The sequence below is a fragment of the Chamaea fasciata genome, unplaced genomic scaffold (genome assembly GCF_029207755.1).
Source record: "Chamaea fasciata isolate MVZ Bird 193981 ecotype frontalis unplaced genomic scaffold, bChaFas1.0.hap1 SCAF_17, whole genome shotgun sequence".
NCBI lineage: Eukaryota > Metazoa > Chordata > Aves > Passeriformes > Sylviidae > Chamaea > Chamaea fasciata.
The window spans coordinates 15373174-15392950 of record NW_027094102.1 but is presented as its reverse complement, the minus strand read 5'-3'; the positions used below and the strand labels follow the sequence as shown (position 1 = coordinate 15392950).

Sequence of the window (19777 nt, the reverse complement as noted above, 5' to 3'; positions counted from 1 at the left end):
ACAGAATATGCCTCAACAGGATGACTAGGACTTCATGGCTACTGGATGTGTTCTGGAAATACCTCTCTTAATTTCATCAGGAAATAGTATGGGATCATTGTGATGAAGCAGCTCTTCCCTCAAGTGCATGTTAACCTCCTTGAGTTGCTGCTATTTTGGTCTTCAGGGTAGAACTGTCCTTACATAGAAGAAGGCAGTTGTTGTTGTGTCTCCCTGGGCTATAGGAGATGCACGTGTACCTGCCCTCAGCTCTCAGGTTGCATTACACCTCAGCAGGAGCATTGTAAAGCCACCTGCCGGCCTCTGAGGAGAATCAAGTCATGCACAAACATGTGGATGCATAAGCCTGAAAGGCTTTTTGAGTTTGGGCTGCAGATGACTTCACTGTTGGTCTTAGATGAAAGAGTTACTTAGATTTTGTGCTAGTTCAAATAGAGATGCTCTATCAGAATTATTACTTGGAAATTAAATGTGGTACAGTAGCTGTGGAGATCTTTGTCGGTTAGTTGCGTATTGATTGCTGTAATAAAAGGAGTAGAACTGGATTCTGTGCCCATATGCATTTTTCTTTGTGGTCCCTTCTCTTTTGCTTCAGAACCTCTTAGTTTACTGTTGAAGTACATCATCCCATACTGTGATTTGTGCCCTGCAGACACTGTAAACAGTTTTCTCTGAGGGTACCAGTTTTCTCTTTCAGATATGTCTGTCCATGTTATTTTGTTTGAAGTGCCTGCTAAAAGTTATTCTCAATAAAGATTGTTGTTTCCTGACCTATAAAAACTGTTTTTTCCTGACCTAGACCACTCCAAGGGCATGAGGCATAGAGTAGCTTCATTTCTTTCTTTGTACCTGCAAGTCCTAATTTTGACATCTTAACTTGGTGTTTTTCTGGATTGGTGGCTTTCATCTTTTTAGTAAAATCTATTAATTTGCAGATGTGCTAACATGTAGTTCATGTCTTTGCGCTGAACGTATTTTCCGTAATCTGAAAGTCAAACTTGAGTGCTTACACAGCTGATGTGCCCCCACATCATAGTCTGGTGAAGCTCTGTATTTACTGGATGCTGAAAATATCTCGGGAGACACAAACCTTGTGAACAAGTAGAGGAGTTGGTAACACGCGTGCACAGAAGTGCCTTCTGAGGGATGGGTGTGCTCTTAGTGCTCCTAATAACTACTTAGTACTGCTGTCAGCACAGTTGTACTGACAGCGACCTCATGACTTGATACCCACTGAATCATAGGAAATAGTGTAGCTCTTCTGAGGAGTTTTGGTCATAATGGAAGCTGACCTCAGTTTTGGGACTTAAACACTGTACAGTATTAGACTTCGATTTGGGGTGTGAGTGTAGAACAGTAGCCTCAGTCTGGCAAGTTGCTGCCACTCTTGGCTCTCCTGTGTTCCTTGCCATGAGGAAGAAAATAAAGGAGCGGACCTGCAATTTGTAGTTTGGATACTGTAAAAAATCTGTTCCTGCTGTGGAGTCCATATAAAGCATTTAAAAAAGGAAAAAATGTTTTGTCAGTAGGTTTACATTTTTTTACATAACCTCGTTTTAGAAAATTCTGCCTACTCAAAGTTAATTACGGTATGTCTTGTTAGTGGATAAACTCCATGCATGAATTCTTTACATGAATGCTTGTGAACAGTGTAGGTATTTTGTCTTGTGTTACTAATGAGAGCTGAATTGTGTGTAGGTGGGGTTGGCAGACTTGTTTTGACCTCTTAATGTCTTTGACATCTGGTTGTCAATAATGCTTGTTCACAGGTGAACCTCTAACCTGTTGTGTAGTGGTTGTCAGATTAATCCTTTGGGAAGTTTTCCTGTTTCCTCTTAATTCTGGCTGATTTATCCCTCTGCTAGACAGTGGAATGTGCATGATGATCTACAAATACAGGTTTTTTCCTTGCAGCAGGAGAAGATCTGCATAAAACTCCTCTGTGTTTGCAGAATTGCCAGTTGTATTTGGCTTATCATGACAGTATGGCAGTTGGTTTCTGAGGGGTGGCCGTAAGTCAAGATGAAACATGGTCCTTCAGTTCTTGAAAATACCATTGGATGTTCTCAGCAAATGATCTCACAGCTGTGGATGATAACTTTGTCTGGTTCACATCCTTGGGAATGCAGTCTCTGCTTCCTGTGAATACTGAGTTATCTCCTTACCTGGGGTCCTACATCAGGGTTCCAGGGCACAGAAAGCTACTGCTTTGTCTGTCACTGAACTTCAATGTGCTTAGTCATAAGTTCTCTAAAGCTCTATCCATGTGATTTCTGCATGGTTGAGGTAATTTTGTATCTCAGATCTGTATGTGTTAATTTTTAAAATCCTTCAAAGCTTCTGTGTCAGGTCTTCATATGACAGAGGATATTTCTTCCAGGCTTAGGAGGGAGAAGCTGGAGAAAAATCCGTGGAAAAAGGCTGGAGGCAGTTAATCAGCAATCCTGTTCATCTCCAGTATCTTGTGAACATACAGCTCTTGTTCCTGTTAGTGGTATTCATTGTCATCTGAGCTGAAAATTATTCTGCTCTGATGTTTAATCACAACATTACTGATGAAAGTGTCATTGCCCAGGGTGTCAGGAGGCTTTTCGTGCCTTTTGTGGTTTCTCTGAGGTGGGACACAGATGTGTGTGTCTTCATGGGGCCTGCACAAGCAGCTTTAGGAAACGTAGGGATCTCCTGTGTACTTCTCCTAGGAGTCTCTAATAGTGTGGTCCTGCTGTCACTGCAGCCTCACAATCCAGTCATTTGTAACTGGGTGGAGGCAGAGAAGTAGGAAACCTTCTGAAGGGTTAAGGTTGGCTTGGGAAGACCAGAAAATGGAAGCAGGTGGCGCACTCCACAGGTGGTACTAATGCAGAAAATTCGAATGTGAGAAATGTGCAAGTTTTAAAGCCACATGCCTAAATATAAGGTCTTAGTTGTGGTTGTTACAAATAATTGTTCTTTGTTCTTTAGGGATTGTTTTTATAAACTGACCGGTCTGAGTTATACTTCCAAATGAAAAAGAAAAAGGACACTTCAGTGGGGAAGGCTTGTAAGTTTGCATTTCTATGGCATCAGTTTTAATATTTGCTGTTCCAGAAGTTTAGGAAACCCCTGTGTCGTAAAAGACCAGGATGTACTCTTGGAAAAAATCTCCTTGAAATTAAGTCTCACAAAGCTATAAAAACCCAGTAGACACGAAATACAATTTTATTCCACCAAGAGCCTATGTGCACCTTTGTCAGCCCACAGGAAGTGCCTTGTGCAGAAAAGATTGTGTAACTTTTCACCCTGTACTGAAATACGCATTTGCGCTTCATAAAGTTTGTTAGGGTACTGGTGTTCCCGAAGAGATTATGTAGTACCTGAATCATATTTCTTGGCTACTGTGTATCATGGGAAAAAGTTTTCTTCTCTCTCTTTTTGTCATCTTCACTGTGGTAGCTTGACCCCTAGTCATGGAAGTCCTCAGAGGAGCGGGAAGTCAAAATAGGCCTGACTTTAAGAAATAAATAAAGACAGCACAAAAAATCCAACCAAACAAAAAAATTACCACAAAACCCGTTTCTTCTTATCCTTGCAAGAGAACTTAGTCATGTTGCAAATGGAAGGTCATACACACACCGTGGTGTTTTATCAGGGAATATCTTCTGCTTTAGTAATACTTTGTGGACAAAACCTTCTACTTCCTTGAGGGCAATATGCACCCAGTGAAAGGCAGCAGTGAGTTGCCTGTCTGGACAAAAGGCATCTTTTAGAAAGTCTTGTGAGGCAGTTGGATCTCGGTTTAATTTTTGTCTTTTGTGGCTGCTGTAGAGCACTAGGGCAGGTGACTAGACAATAAATTTGGTTGTTAAATAGTTGCAAGTGGCTTTTCTTTTTTGTTTGGATTTTTTTTTTTACCCTTAAGTTCTGACTTCCTAGAAAGAGAGGACTAGGGAGAATGTCATAATATTTCTGCATCTTGGAGTTTTCTTTTGTCTGAAGAGATCCATGTGATTCTGCAAGTTCTACAATGACATGTCTTAACGCTCCTTGTTATTTCTTCAACTTGAAATGTTAAATCAGGGCAGGGTGGTTCATCTAGTTTCTTTACTTAAGTGTGCTCTCTGGGACTCTTTCCCTTCCCTTTTCAGTTGCTCTCAGGTTCTGCTGACAGTTGTTTCATTAAAGGTGTTTAAGTCTGGCATGTTAATCTTCAGGCTAGAAAGAAGTTGCCTTTCTTATCCTCTGACTTTTGAGATGCGTGTGATGATAGAACTGGATATTTTTGATGAATGTCAGCAACCTGCCACCTTGGGTACTGGGTCTCATTGGCCAAGATATTTGATGTAATACTCCGGAATGGCAATGCACTGGTCTCGTTTAGTCACCTGTCCTACCTGCCATGCAGCTTTAGCTTTTATCACCTTCACGGCTCTTTTTCTGTGTCCAGGAGTCTTTCAGTAGGAGTTGCTGCTTGCAGTTAGGAGGATGAAACTGTTTGACTTAAAAAATTAAATCTCAGGTGAAGCCAGGTCTGCATCTTACAATTTTTATGAATTTTAGGTAGTGATCCTGAATTCTTGCATCTCACTCTTGATTGAAACACTGTTGTTTCAGTGGTGTATGTTTAAAAACTGTTCTTCCTTATATGTACAGACCTGCTTTATGCCACTTCTGTGTGTGTTACAAAGCATACTTCTGAGAACTTGCTGTGGTTCCTCTAATTAAACCAACTTGGCACTTATTCTCTTGGGTAATTTTTATTAGTTTCTCCAAGCTCTATCTCTGTTGAACCGAACTGTTTCTCTTTTCATCTTTTCTTGAAGTCACAGATTTTCTGGAAGAATAGAGCTTTGGGGAATGCATGGACATCTCCTGTTTCTTTTTGAAAGAAAAGCCCCTCGACAAAAGCATTGGGAGGTTTTAGCCTTTTAGTCAGGGCTAGGACTGAGCTGAGCAATGTCTGATCAGAAACATTCCACATGGACTGCCAGACCTGCTGCTGCTGAAATAGACTGACTTTGGAAAGTATTTAAAGCTTTGGACTTGGTCTTTGTTCTCTTTGTAGATGCTCCTCTACACATAGCCCTCAGGAGTACCCCATATAGAGATGAAAAAGTAGAAAAAAGAAGAACTTCAACTCCTGTAAGTGCGTTAAATAGTCACCGACATTCTGTTAGAGACCAAACCAGGAACCACATAGCACGAGCACTGCGGAGGCCTCGGGAAAGAGTTCAGCATGGTACGGCTTTTGGTTTAACATGGAAAGTTAAATGTGGAAAAGTCTTGGGAAAGTTTTAAACACTGTAAGGAACTGATAACCTTCTGTATATCTTCATTTAGAGAGAGCAGTTTTGTATAAATGTGCAGCACAAAATGTGAGCAGTGTTTTTTTACTGTCATTTTGTAAGTTTTCATGCTGTCTGCACTGGGATTTAGTCTTCCTAGTCAGTTGGTAATATTTATAAGATGTAAAAAGTACTAAAGTATTAAAGGTCATGAAAAAGTTGTAGGTCTTAATTCTGTTCAACTCCTGGCTGTCTAAATCATTAAATATTTTAAGTAATCTTGTACTTACTTAGATACCTAAAATTAAAAGAGGGAGGTGGGGGTGAGCATGAGGCACGATGACCGTGGGTGGTTTATTTTGTAGGGCTTTTTTTCAATAGCATTTGACAGCTTCTGGTAGTCGACATTTGCTGCTAGACATCTCTGAAGACTTTCACAACTTTGACTATTCAGTGGTATCATGTAAACTCTGTTTAAAGTGAAATCTGCTGTAGTATAGATGGGTAACAGCTACCTGGGATGGGGTGATGTATGTATACAGACACACATGTGCTCATAGAAACAGTACATATATTTTAATATTTTGTATGTATATAAATATTATAGAAATAATTTTCAGCTAATTCTGGATAACTACATCACCACTTTCCTTCAGATGTTTCTAAGAACTTGAGTCACAGCGATGAGGAAAACACAAATAAAATCTGAGGTTAGACTGTTGTATCTATGACAGATGCTCTGTGTCCTGGAGATCACCTCCTTAGCTGCCTGTCTGTGTTGTTCTGTTGATCATGGCAGACAGACAGTACTTAGCATCTTGTTTGTTCTTGGGCATCTCTCACTGGGCTCTCTTGTGGGAAGGTCTGAATAAGATCCATCAGCATCTCCTCACTGTTCCTCCGTCAGTGGGATGTGTCCTATGTGTGAGTGTTGCATTTAGAGATTATAAATTAATTTTCACAGTGGTGATGTGATTGAGGATGGTGAGCACTCATCCCAGTTCTTATGAGTCTCTGCCATTCAAGGAAGTTGAAATCTTTCATTAAAAAAAAAAAAAAACACCAAACCATTTAAAAATGTGGTTGTTTTGTGCTTAATTTTTAGGATTTTGTTTTTCAGTTTGTCTTTCTGTTTGATCTTGTGAATCTGTGAGGATGCTCCTAACCTGGACAAGTCTCTATCTGGTCTTCTGTCAGTGAAAACTCATTACATTTCAGAGCACTTAGAAGAAACAGCTTTAGAGAAGAAGATTGTTCAGTACCTGTTTGTTTTGTTTTTTTTAAGACTGTGGTATAATACTTGAATACTTGTTCTATGAAGATTTTTTTTTCAGGGAAACATGCATTAACTGTATTGTGCATTTCAGAAGATAGCTGCACAAAGAAATTTGTAAATACTGAGTCTCCTGAGCATGTCTCCTGCATGCTTAACAGAGCTGATTAAACATGACTGATTTGCAGTTTCTTAGTGAACTGTTTGTGCCATAAATACACAGCCAGTGAATTGGAGTTTACTTTTGACATGTATGAAAGAGGTTGACATAAAAAGCTGGTATTGCTGGTTTGTTTCATAAACGATTACAGACAACCTAGGGTTCTCAAATGGTTTGTGCAAGTGAAGTTTCCTTACAGTGTAGAGTGTCTTCAAATGCTTATTCACACCTCTATCATCTGACGCTGAAATAGGTTTCTGAATGGAGTGGTGAGCGGCTCAATCAGCCAAACACTCTGAGAGCAGAGCCATTTTGAGATACAAGGTATCCTTCCATAATAGGTGTTGATTACATCTCTGAGCCAGGATAATTTACTGAAGGACCTGTGTTGTTATCTAGAAATTCTGCTGTTGAGACCTAAATCTGAAAGACAGGATGCAGCCAAACACTGGGGTCTGGAAAGCAGGGATTTGTGTACATGACCTTGCGACAGGGTTATACTGAGCTGTGCATGCTCCGGAAGCATGCTTTGAGGATAGACTTGATTGACAGCTGTCAGTCATTCAAAAATTATGGTGCGTGTTTAATCTCGTAAAACAGGATGGAGAACAGATGTGGAGAGAACTGTAGTTAAAGCCAGCTTAACCAGTTACTCTGTTTTCAATCCCAATAAAATATTTGATTGGGGAACTGAACTAAAGTTTGGGGTGTTGGGGTTTTGTTCTATTACGATGTTAGTGAATTGTCCCGTCATAATAATTCAGAAAGTGGAAGTAACAAATACTCAGTCTTTTTTATGATATCTGAAGCATGGAAATAGTAAATGGGTACTGCTGTGCATTTGATTTCTCCCACAGGATACTCATATTTTGTTATGGGATAGTCAAATTAAATAGATCATTACAGTTGAGAGCTGAGGAGTTCTTGCAAATAAGTTTTCTTCTTGGTTTTTATTTTGTTTTGATTTTTGTTTTTTGGGATTTTTTTCAGTGAACTGGCCTTGATTGTCCAAAGAAACCGTGGAGGCTCTTTAGAAAATTATGAAGTAGAGTAAATGTATATATATATTTTTAGACTAATTTGGAATTTTGTCTAATTTCAGCTGTTAAAGGACATGAGAAGAACAAAGAAAAAAAATCCAAAGACTACGGAAGAGCCAAGTCAAAGAAAAAGAAAAAAAAGAAAAAGAGGTGTAAGACTGGTAAAGCTCACTTTTCTTCTGTAGATGAATCTGGCTTCATTATTTTGTTTTCTTACCTCAAAAAATTGCTTTAAGAGCAGGCATTGCAGTTCAGACTTGTTTCTTCACTTAGCTTTTATTTTATTAAATGACTGATTTTAAATTGTGATTGGCAAGATAATCTATTTCGTGGTTAAGCTTCGTTGTTAATATGGGATGATGGCTTGTAGTAGCACCTGTAATGGCACAGAATGAATGTCACTCCTAAATGAATGTCAGTCTCCAAGTCGAGCTTTTCCTTAATAACTGTGCTTCTATGCAAGCTTTGCCGATTAAGGGGGTGCAGATGCCCTGTGTGCAGGCTGTTCTCAGTTCTGTTAGTTCTGGGGCTGCTTTATGCAGGAGTTTGGAAAGCAGGAGTTTGGAAACATTGAGTTCTCTTTTTCTGCTGTGAACCTTGTTATTTCTTACACCTTCACTTGGGGGAGAGAGGGCTGTAACAATGAGACCAATTAAACCTGTCACAGCATTTATTGCTTTCTTAAAGGAATTAATCTTTTTTCTGGGGAGGTTAAGTAAAAACCCAATTTAAAGTCTATACTCAAGCTGTGTCCCTCTTTCATGTCTCATAACATGTGTTGCACTACATTAAAATGGCTGTAGTAACAACATGCCTTCTCCGTTGATTTTGTCTATGGAGGCCTGGGAATGCCTTCCTTGGGCCACTTCAAGCTTTGAAGTAGAGGCCCAGGTGTTAGAGGTAGTGGATTCTCGACTGCTGAAAATGCAGTTGATTCTGGAAAAGTTCTTTGGTGAAACATTTAAGCATCAAGTGTGACAACTTTCTCTGCTATTGATGGGGTTGCAGCATATATGCTAGGCATAATTTGTGAAACTAGATTTCCCGAAGGAGGAGTTTCTGAGAGAAAATAACTTACTTCTCTGATTGCTGCCATGAATTGGGCAAGCTGTCAAGAGAGTGGATGGGAAGAACCATAGGCCGAGTGACTTAGAATTGTACTGAAACAAATAATTTTAATGAGTTTCTGATTGTATGGTGCTCACAAGTATAACAATAATGTGCAAAATGTAATTCGTAGATTTATGCACCAGTAGTCCCCATAAGCTGCCTGTCAGTCTGTCCTTGGGTTTTAAGATGTTGCATGCCTTTGTTTGATGTTGACCTTATGATAATTCAGTCCAGGAAGATTTTTTCCCGGGAACTGGAGGGCTCTACTTGTAACCTCAGCCAGTATTGATTTATATCCAGTGTAGGCCTCACAGAGAAACCATTCAAGGTGTTTCCTTCACACACCCCTAATCTGGACTTGTCTACCTGTGCATTCTGTTTCATACACAGACTAGGAAAGTGAGTGCTTTCTGTCCACTTTGAAGTCTTGAAGATTAGGGAATGTGTGCAGCCCGTGTGAGTAACAGCGGGGTGTGGGGAGGAGATAGCCAGCTAGCAGTGCTTGTGTTAAAGTGCCTGTAAAGCAAAAGCATTTGTACACCTACTCAGCCTGAAGAACAGTTGGCCTGGAAAGGCTGGTCACTTAAACCCTTCTCACTTCTGTCAGCAGTAAACAGTGACTTAGCGGTATAAAATTGCCTGGTTCTGACAATTACCTTCCTTGCCTCTGGAAGGCTTGCATATCTTGCAGCAGCATCGTGCAGTCCCAGAGCTCCAGCATACTGGGAATTGGCTCAGTCAATTACACATTCCTGCTATGGGCATGCATGGTGCTATATATTTCTTCTGTCAACTTTTTTTGACCATAGATCTTTAATGATAACATTTACTACAATTTTACAGGGTATTCGGGCATTGGGGAGAACACAGATATCTCACAAGAGCTTTCGTCTGAAAAATCAGTTGTCACAAAGTCTAATTCTTCAAATAAATTATCTGCTCACCCAAGTACACTGCTGCACTGCACTGATGCTGGACAGCACAAGGGAAAATCAAAAGCAATTGGTGAGATGACTATCCTCTATGGCTTTCTGGTTCTGTCTTTCCTTACCAGTAAATATGGCAGCAGCACTATCATACTTGAAAACTGATTCTTACTGTGTAAATTTTGGATATTCTTACTCAGAGCTGTGTGTATATCCTTCCCCCGGTTAATAAGACTGGACCCCGTTCATTTGCCAGAGCTTGATGTTGCTGCTTTTTACTTTGTCTTTCATATATGCTTCAAGACTGTTGCCCTTATTTCAGAAATCAGACTCATTTTGGAGTTTTTTTCCGTGCCTTATTAACTCCTAAAATAACTGTGTTCCAACTTAATAATTAAATTTTTCATATTTCCAAAGGTTTCAACAAAGTAAGAATTCCTTCAGAGTTAAAAATGGGTGCTTTGCAAGCTTGCTATGGTCAAGAGACCAGTAGGTGTGGTGATGTGTATTTGTGCAGATATAGAATGATACGTGGTTATAATGATTCTTGAGTAAAAGCTCTTGAGTAGCTGTTTGTTGGTGTCTTCATATGCAGAACCCATAAAAATCTGGCTGCTGTGTACGAGCATTCATAAGTCTTAATATCTTGGTCTATGTGTTACAAGCTGGTACAATAAAAAAGATAAACATTTGTTTTTTCTCTTGTTCTTAAAACTCACAAATTTGAAGGAAATAGAAAATGTATGACTGATTGATTATATACGAGAACCTTAAATTCCTTTTTGTACAGATACACTGTTGCGAACCATTTGGATTTTTTCATAACTTTGTTTGCTATTAGACAAAAGTAAAATTTACTTCAGTTAAATTCCCCTTTATAAGCTAAACATTAAAGGAAACATCGAAAGGAAACATTAAAGACCACAGAAGTGCAGATGGTGGTGATGTCTTGAAACGTGTTTTGCAAGTTTGAGCAGTTAGGTTTCTGGAGTATATCAACCATAGGACATACAGTTTAGTAACTTGGCCATCAGTTGCTGAGACTTCTTCTGATCAGTTCATTGATATTGAAAGAGGTGGAAAATACCAGAAATTAAATAATTTCATCCTTTTCAGAATTGTTTTGCTTTTTGCATTTACACAACTTGAGCCTAGATAAACAAGATCTGGTGAAAATAAAAGTGAAACTTCCATGTAATATAGAATTGTAGTGTGCCTACTACTACTGTCACTTCCACAGTACTTTAGGAAAGAGTGTCCTAGTTCAGAGGTGGAATAGAACTTTTAAATATGAAAATAAACTATTGTGTTGGGTTCTCATCCCTTTTAATTTGACAACAGGTGTTTCTCTAAAAGATATAATTTATGCCAGAGAGTGGTGGTTCTGTCTTAGGCATTCTAGGATTCTGTGAACTAAATTATGAAAGTAGTTATGGTCACTGTAGGTGAGACCTCACCATCCTTCTTAAGACTAAAATTTTAACCTTCCATTCCCCCCAAACTCATTAAATTATTTTCAAATAATTAAAATACCTCATCTTCTTCCTCTGACCCTCCCATTCTATCCCCAAGGAAGATGCAGTCATTGCTTTAATATTATTGAGGAAAGATTCTCAATTTAGCATGCTGTTCAGTCAAAATTTTCTTGGCAGTTTTATTAAATCTAGGATGTACTAATGCTTTTGCTAAGTAGTGTGGGTGCATTCTGGAGAATACCTTGTGCATTGCACTGCTTGTGAGTTTGTAAATGCATCCTGAACAGAATACTAAATGAAAATAATAATTTCTGAAGCAGGTTTAAATTCTGTGTTGGACACAGTATTTCTGTCATGGAAACATCGCTTTGTGAGATTGAACAGTTCATAAAACAGAAGCCTCTTGCCTCTTTTTGAGACCTCTACACTGAAGTGCTACATCACAATTCTGTACAAATTGCAGCAACTAGCATCCTATTTGAATGTACACGCCTGGTTTTGGTGTTTATGGTTTCGTCTGAAGAGACTTTGTGCCTTTGGTTTGAGATACTGTATGTTGACAGTACAGTTTTAATGGTAGAAGCTGTTAAGTTGAAATATTTTGAAGAAGCCATTAATGAGACTATAAAATTCATTATGTAGTAACCTTCAGTAAACTTTTAAAATTGTGATATTCCTTAAATTACACTGTGAACTCATGCTTTTAGGAATGTATGTCTGCATACTTGGGATGAGATTTTGAGGGACCTTTCTTGTAATTACTCAGGATTTTATATAAATACTTCTTGTACAGAGGATGACACCCTGAGCGAGTCATCTATGGATAGCTTGCCTTGGAGTGACGATGACTGCAGTCAGGATGTTGATGTAACCACCAACCCTGATGAAGAAGTTGAAGAAAGTGATTTTGAGATTGTTCGGTGTGTTTGTGAAGTAAAAGAAGAAAATGACTTCATGATTCAGGTATGAAATGGAGAGTAAATGCACATTTTAGTGAATGCAGTGGAAGGTGTCGGTGGAGAAACTTCTGTTTTGTATATGAAATAAACCATTGTTGTCTTCCAGAATTAAAACATTTTTTAGGTAATCTGCCGGGGTAACTGCTACGATAGTTAACTTTTGATTCATAGTACAGTTTGGTATTTTTAATTAAAGGAAAGAGGGAAAGTTCACTCCATAAATGGTTGGTTTGTCATCCGTGAATTTTTCTTAAGGTAGTTGACTTCCTTGATTCTGAGAACACATGTTTGAAATCAGTGTCTTTTGAGGCTCCCTCTAATTTCAGAACAGCTCCCTCAATGTTCAGAACATTGCCATCAGATAGTAGTATACCTCCCATTCCCCTGCCCTGGCAAGAAGCTTGACTTATGCATAAAATTCTCCAGACAGGATGAATTTTAAAAAAACTAAAAATAAAAAATAAAATTGCCTGAGTGTTTTGCTTTGAAGCAGAACTGCATTTGTCCATTCTGTGGTAGTCTGCAAATTTGAAGTCCCAAATCTGCCTATCTATCTATTCCACATGTATCTGCTCTTTTTAAACCACCTCTACAGAAAACTTGGAGAGGCTTCTATTATCTCTCCTGCTTCAAACTGTTAATAAAAACCTCCTTGGAAGTTACCTGCCTATTCACTTTTTTCATTCCCCTATGTAGCTGCTTTGAACCATCCCACCCAGTTCCTAATTATCTCAAGAGGTGAAGTCAAAAAGATCAATCCAATTTCTTCATAATTTTTTGCTCTAATTGATTGTCTTTGAGTTTCCATGCTATTTCATTTCCATGCTATTTCATGGAGCCTTGCTGTGGAAGGTATGATGCTTTTTCTCTCATTGGTGACTTCACTTTGCACACCTTTGTTTAAGTGTTGGATCCTGGAAATGCAGGGCAGAAGGTACCTTATGAATTAGTAGGGGGTGGTGGAGTGATAGGCAAGTTTAAGTAAATAGCACCAGACTGTACAGGAGAAAAAGGGAGTCCGACAGTGGTGACTAAAGGGGGTGGATGTCCTCTGGGTGGATGGCTTACAGAAAAACACAAAGAAATAGCCTGCAGTATAACTGGCAAAAGTAAGTTCAGTGCTAAGTTAGGATTGCAGAGTGTAGGGAACTGTCAGCTGGCTCAGGACACAGCCTTTCCTTTAAAGTTTCATGGGCTGCTTCTGAGATTGACTTGCTAGGTTGAACTGGTTTGGGCAGGCTTTTTTTAGCATATTGCAAACTTCTAAACACTTGAACTGTTTTGTGAAAGAATTAGCTAGGAGAGTAGGTTATTCTCTCTAGAAGAGAGATGCAGATCAGCAGTAGTGTGAGTACCTGCATTCTTATGGGGATTGAGGTAAAAGGAAATATGCTGCCACCTGGGGTACCTGCTTATGTTTGCTGTGTACCCATTTTGATATTGGAACGAGGAGCCAGGGCAGTTTCTTCGAGGATCTGGCTGGAGGTACACCTCCCACTATAAATGTATCCCCTCTCTTTGAGAATGTGTCTTTGAGAATTCTCTCTGTCATGAATGTGCCCAATTTAGAAATAATTAGGAAAATTATGCAGGAAAATGTTAATTTTAAACACATCAGCACCTTCTTGTCTGTGAAAGATTGGGGACCATTATAGCTTAATGAAACTCATACACAGTTAAAATGGGAGTTTGTTCCTTTAGGTATCTAAACTAATTTTCCCCCATATTCAGAAGAAAAAATTTAAAAAAAAAATCATCTTTCACCTGTACTTGCCTTTAAATAATTGTCTTGAGCAATTTATGCATTAAGGATGTCATTCATTGAACTGGGATGCAGCAGTCTGAGTTTGCATTTATAGAATGCAAACTATCTGCTTCAGTTTGTACAAAAATCTGGAAAATGAAGCACGGAAACATAGTGTATTGTTGGTTAGTGCTGTTTTGTTCCAGTCTATAACTCCGCAGGGAGGTTACTAGACTTCATTTCTGGAGGTGGTGTAAAGCAGCAGTGTAGCATTGTCCTGTGTTCCCTCTGGAGGCACAGCACTCAGGTTTTGTGGTGAGGCCCAGTGAAATCCAGACAGACTGTCATTGTCCCTTCTTTTTAGTTTTTATACCTAAACATTGGTGAATTTTTGTATGATGCAGAAAATTCTGGGGCTGGATTTCATGGCCTTAGTGGTGATGGATGCAAATGGACTTGGGATATTTTTGTTCTGGAGGGTGAAAAGCTGCTTTAAATACACATCTTTTGGGTTAGGTTTTTTCTTTTGTGACTTGAATTTCAATTTAAGTATTTTTTGCACAACGCTGTATGTTTTTTCTCTTCTAAATCTCCTGCTTGGCAAGTTTTGAACCTCCCTACTACCACCTGGGCAGATAGCTTCCCAATAGCATGTACCAGAGCAGTGTCCTGTAGCCTGGCAGCCACAGTGTGCAGCGGGACCTGCAGGTTAAAGAATGGACCTTCAGGTTGAATAATCCACCTGAAGGGGTGGATATTTAAATAGCAGTTGAGTAAAATTAAATAAAGTTGAGGTGCTTGTGCTGGTTTGAAAGTAAACCAGCAGGAGAAATGAACCCCACAGAAATACCTTGAGAGAGACTTCAGGTCAGAGTTACAATTTAATAGAAAGTTTACAGTAAATGCAACGATACACAAAAACTGGCTTAAACCCACAAAGTGAGACTACGGGTCTAGTGCACTGTTGGTCAGGGTGGTGGTCTAAGTCCTGTCAAATAGTGACAGCTGTCCTGTTGAAACGATGGGTGAAGTTGAGAGCAGCGGTCCTGTGGGAGGTCTAGTCCTCCTGGGGAAGTTCAGGTCCTCCTCTGGATCTGCCCAGTAGTCGTGGTGTCCCAAGTCCCCAAAGCACCCAGATTATTTATGGTCAGATACAGGCAGGAATGCTCAGTGCCTCCCCCAGGGCAGGGAATTTCACAATGAAATGATGTAATCCTATGAATCATAGGATATTTTGGGGAATCCTTGATGTCCTAAGTCATTTCAGCTGCCCATTGCGGCTGTTGAGCCACTATGGCCCACTGGCAGAGATGATCCCTTAGGCTGGGTGTAGTTATCATGGTTCTGTCAGTTTGTGAAGCCAAAGAAGGACTACCATGATGTACCTGGGGCGGGAGGAAAGAGGGTGAGGGAGTTGCCTCTATTCCTTGTTTCCCTCTTCCACTTGAAGCCTGGGGAGTAGGGTGTGCACTGGGCAGCTCTTGCAAACGACCCACCATTAACACTTCATCAGGAGTAATGTAGATGGGAGTAGAACAGCATAGTTGGTTACAACTCTACTTGTAACCCAGGACAGATGCTTCACTAGAGTTCTGGGCAAAACTGCCTGGAAAATCACTGAGCGCAGCCTTGTGCAATATGGCATGATTTATAGGATGCAGGTGTAACTAGATCCAGGAATTCCTTCTTATTTTTAGAACACAGTCATATAATCTGTTTCCATTGTTTTAGGTCACCTTTTTCTGGCTCTGATTTGTGAAAGGAGGATTGTCTCTGCCTTTTTTGAAAACATCTCCTAACTTCATTAGGACTGTTTACCCATTTTGGAAGGCAAAACATTGTAGGTCCCATCTTTCAGAAAGCTCTCTTACCTTTTACTTGTCCATTCCCAGAGTTTCTATTTCCTCCACACTTAGATCACTTAATACAGTGAAGTATTCAAAGTCTGGTTGTCCTTTTCTGTCCCACCTAGCTTGAGGAAGGGCAGGAGATAAGAGTGTTATAAATAATCAGCCAATTTCATAAAATAAAATAATTTATTAAAAATTGATAAGACAAAACCCCAATAAAGCCACAAGCGAAGTACAGTTCCGATATCCCAGGATCGACGCTGGGTGAATCACAGATTTGGCCCCTATGGCAGCGAACCCTCCTGGTTCACAGTTTTGATCTGTGCAGGGTCTACTTTTATCCGGTTTTTCTGGTTTGCACAATCGATTACTTCATCCGGCTTTGTTCCTCTGGTTCTTGATGCATATTCATTCGGTTCCTTTTCTGGTCGCTGGTCTGGTGAACAGTTTTTTCCAGGGAGGAACAGGCCTTTGTCTGGGCTTATGGGAATCTGGTATTCAGATGTACATCGAGCTAGATGAGATTGATATCAGGTGTTGATCAGGCCAACGATCACTCATGACTGTGCTTGTCTCAGACAGCCCCATCTCCCATGGGTGCCACCCTCCTTTCTCTCATGAGTGTGCGACTCCCGACTCCCGGATTCCTGGAAAAGGCAGTCCTTCCAGGAATGTTTCATTCCTTAAACTTAAAAATATGGTTTTATACGGCATATCATGATCAACACTAATTAATTCCAGAATGTTTATCTCAAGAGCATTAATTACAGTGGTGTTGAACACAGGTGAAATGTTCAGCAAATTGGCATCTTTCGTACGTCAGCGAAGAGCAACATGTGAGATTCCTTCCAGTTGTTGTTAGGGTTTGGTTTAGCTCATATTGCAGTCCTATACCAGCACTGACAACGTTTCTGCTTTTGGTTTATGCTCTGAGAAATAAAGGCTATGTGATCTCGTCTCACTGCTTGGGAAAGTAGTAATTTTTAACTGACATCACAGTTTGCAATCAAAATTGACTTAATATTCTTTTGTGGGGTTTTGTTCGGTGTTTCAGTGGTCTCTAGTCTACAACCAAAATTTTGTCCCACTAAGATACTGACGGGGGGAGAAAATGACAAACAGAACATGAAAATGTGTTTTCCTGCTGTGGAACAGCATGGCCTTAAGAACAGTGATTGCATTTTAAATAGTGTTACTGTGCTAAAGAGATCCAGATTATATTCAGTTGTTGCCTTGTCCTGCCTTGGAAGGATGTTGGAAACTCTTAAACTTGGTGCAACTGCATCTGCACTGGAGTTTTCTGTTAGTAGAGCTGCCTTTGAAATGGATAAAATGTTGGAGGTACAAGAATCAGTAAAGCATAACGTTGGCTACTCCTGTGTGACATAAATATCTCTGGGATTTGATAACTGACTGTAATTTACTGTTTGAGAGGGAAGCTTTTCAATTTTAAAAAAATGATTATTTTAGTGAGAAAAGCTTGATTGCTCTCTTATAAATGATCAAGAGCCAATCCAAAATCCAAAGATTTATTTAGCAATTTCAAAATTCAATTTCAAAATGCCACGATAAATCAGGACAACATCGATCGAATGCTGGGTGGACAACTGGGACAGCAACAAGGGTGCCTTCCGATATTGCCCACAAATTCTGAGTCTTGGTGCAGGGTTTTTATACAGTTTTTCTGCCCGGAGACACTGTCTGTTGAAAAGTCCGAATGTTTCAGTGTTCTTTTCTCCCCAAGTGAGGTTTTGAAAGGATTTCCTGTTGAATTGAAAAGACATCCCAAAAGATTTACTGGATCTTCTTTTGGGGCACTTGATGAAATCATCCACTAGATTTTCCATCACTATCGGTATCAGATTCTTGAGTAGCTGTGAAAATGGGGCCCACCCTTGATTAATGGGCCATCTCCAGGTTATCTCCACTGTTTATGTTGCAAATTTCGTGGTGGCACCCCTAGACCAAAAAAGACTTTGGAATTTTTGGAGACACCCTCGGATTGCCCCCAAGAATCCAGGTTCTGAATTACATGTATAATTTTCCCCAATTTTTAGTACACGAATTTATATACTGCATCTATTACAGCTCTGTTGGCTGTCCTGGTTATGTGCACATGCGTCTCATGAAAGATTTTAATTTCCAGAGGAAATATTTTTGTACCTTTCAGGATTTCTGCTTCCCCGTTTGAATTGTCATTCTCCAGAAACATATATGGAAAATGTGTGGGGAGGGCTCACATTTTATTATAGTCTGATTCTGTAATGTATTTCTTGTAAGCAGAAGGTGGGGTGTGGATATTAATAGACCTTTTTGTCTTAAAATATGTAGATCCTGTGTTTCTTAATTTACATGATGGTATTGAGCTCCTCTAGCCTTCATTTCTATTAACGTGCACTTCTTGACTTTGAACAGTGTGAAGAGTGTCTGTGCTGGCAGCATGGAGTCTGTATGGGCTTACTGGAAGATAATATACCTGAGAAATATACCTGCTATATTTGCCAAGATCCTCCAGGTATAGAAATTTAAGCTTACAGACTCTTGTTATATATGTAGTAAATCTGCTAGTTTATCTGTATCTATATCTATCTCTCTGAAAAGTTACACTGTTTTTCCCCCCTACCTGTGTCTATCACTGTAGGTAAGTTTCAGAAAGTTTAATTTATGTGAATGTTCGTGAGTCGATATTGTGGAATTACAAAAGGACAGGAATGGAAAAGAATGTTTTCACTGTGATGACCATCTGTCACGTATTTGCTGTGATAAGGATTGTACTGTCTGACTGTGGCAGATGAGTGTAGAAAACACTCAGGAAGCTCAAGCAAAGACACGGGCACATCTTAGGGGAGGATTGGGCTGCAGCTCTCCCCCAACAAATCAGGCTTATGCATTCTTTTAGAACCAGGTAGCACAAGGGTCCTGGCTTTCCTCAGCACTGGCTCTTGACTGCATTACCTGCTGTCGTGGTTTGACACTGGCCAAACTCCAGGCACCCACAAAAGCCGCTTGCTCACCCGTCCCTGCTACAGCTGGGTGGAGGGGGAGAAAAATTTAACAAAGGATTCATGAGTTGAGACGGGAGAAAACACTCCAAGGGCAAAACAGGCTCAACTTAGAGATACACAGTGAGTTTATTACCAACAAAAGCATGGGTGGATAATGAGAAATAAAAGGAACCCTTAAAAACACCTTTTCTTCCTCCAACTCCTTCCCACCAACAGCACAGGGAGAGAGGGCATATGGGTTTTGGTCGCTTCCATCACCCAAGATTTTCTTCCACTGCTCAGGGAGAGGAGTCTTTCCCCATTGAGACCATGGGGTCCCTCCCACCGTGGGGTCTCCACTCCATGGGAGGCAGTTCTCTGCGAACTTCCTTGATGTGGGTACAGTCTCACAAGCAGTAGTCTTCCCAAAACTGCAGCAGCGTGGGTCACTCATCCATAGGGTGCAGTCCTTCAAGGACAGGCTGCTCCAGCCTGGAAGCACGGGCCCTGTCTCTCCACTGAGCCTCGCACTGGATCACAGCCTCCTCCAGGCATCTACCCACTCCGGTGTGAACACCTCCCCCGTGGGCTGCAGGTTGATCTCTGGATCCCCCATGGATGGCCATGGGCTGTGAACCGATCTCAGCATCCCCTGTGGATGGCCATGGGCTATGGATGGATTTCTGCATCCCCTGTGGATCCCCATGGGCACAGCTGCTTCACCATGGTCCTCGCCATGGCCTGCAGAGGAATCTCAGCTCTGGTGCCTGGAGCACCTCCTCCCTCTCCTTCTTCACTGACCTTGGTGTCACCATGTTGTTTCCCTCACATGTTCTCACCTCCTCCGGTTCTCGAACTAAAAGATAAAACTGTGTGCCTTTATTTCGATTTTCTTCTTAAATCTGTTATCACAGAGGTGTTATCAGCCTCTCTAATTAGGCCAGCTTTGGCCAGCAGCATGTCCATCTTCAGCGCCATCGGGGATTGGCTCTGCC

The 19777-nt window shown here is 40.4% G+C and overlaps 1 protein-coding gene across 5 annotated transcripts in view; it reads left to right on the top strand.

Annotated features, from left to right (window-relative positions):
- Positions 1-19777, top strand: part of PHF20 (PHD finger protein 20) — a 70964-nt gene that overhangs the window by 39465 nt on the left and 11722 nt on the right. For 2 of the 5 annotated variants that reach the window (XM_066198987.1, XM_066198983.1), the window contains 5 exons: positions 5042-5215; positions 7797-7895; positions 9688-9849; positions 12012-12208; positions 18214-18313. In XM_066198987.1, coding sequence (XP_066055084.1) covers positions 5042-5215; positions 7797-7895; positions 9688-9849; positions 12012-12208; positions 18214-18313 — 732 coding nt within the window. The remainder of the gene's footprint in view (positions 1-5041; positions 5216-7796; positions 7896-9687; positions 9850-12011; positions 12209-18213; positions 18314-19777) is intronic. The other 3 variants (XM_066198985.1, XM_066198986.1, XM_066198988.1) reach the window with 3 other exon arrangements.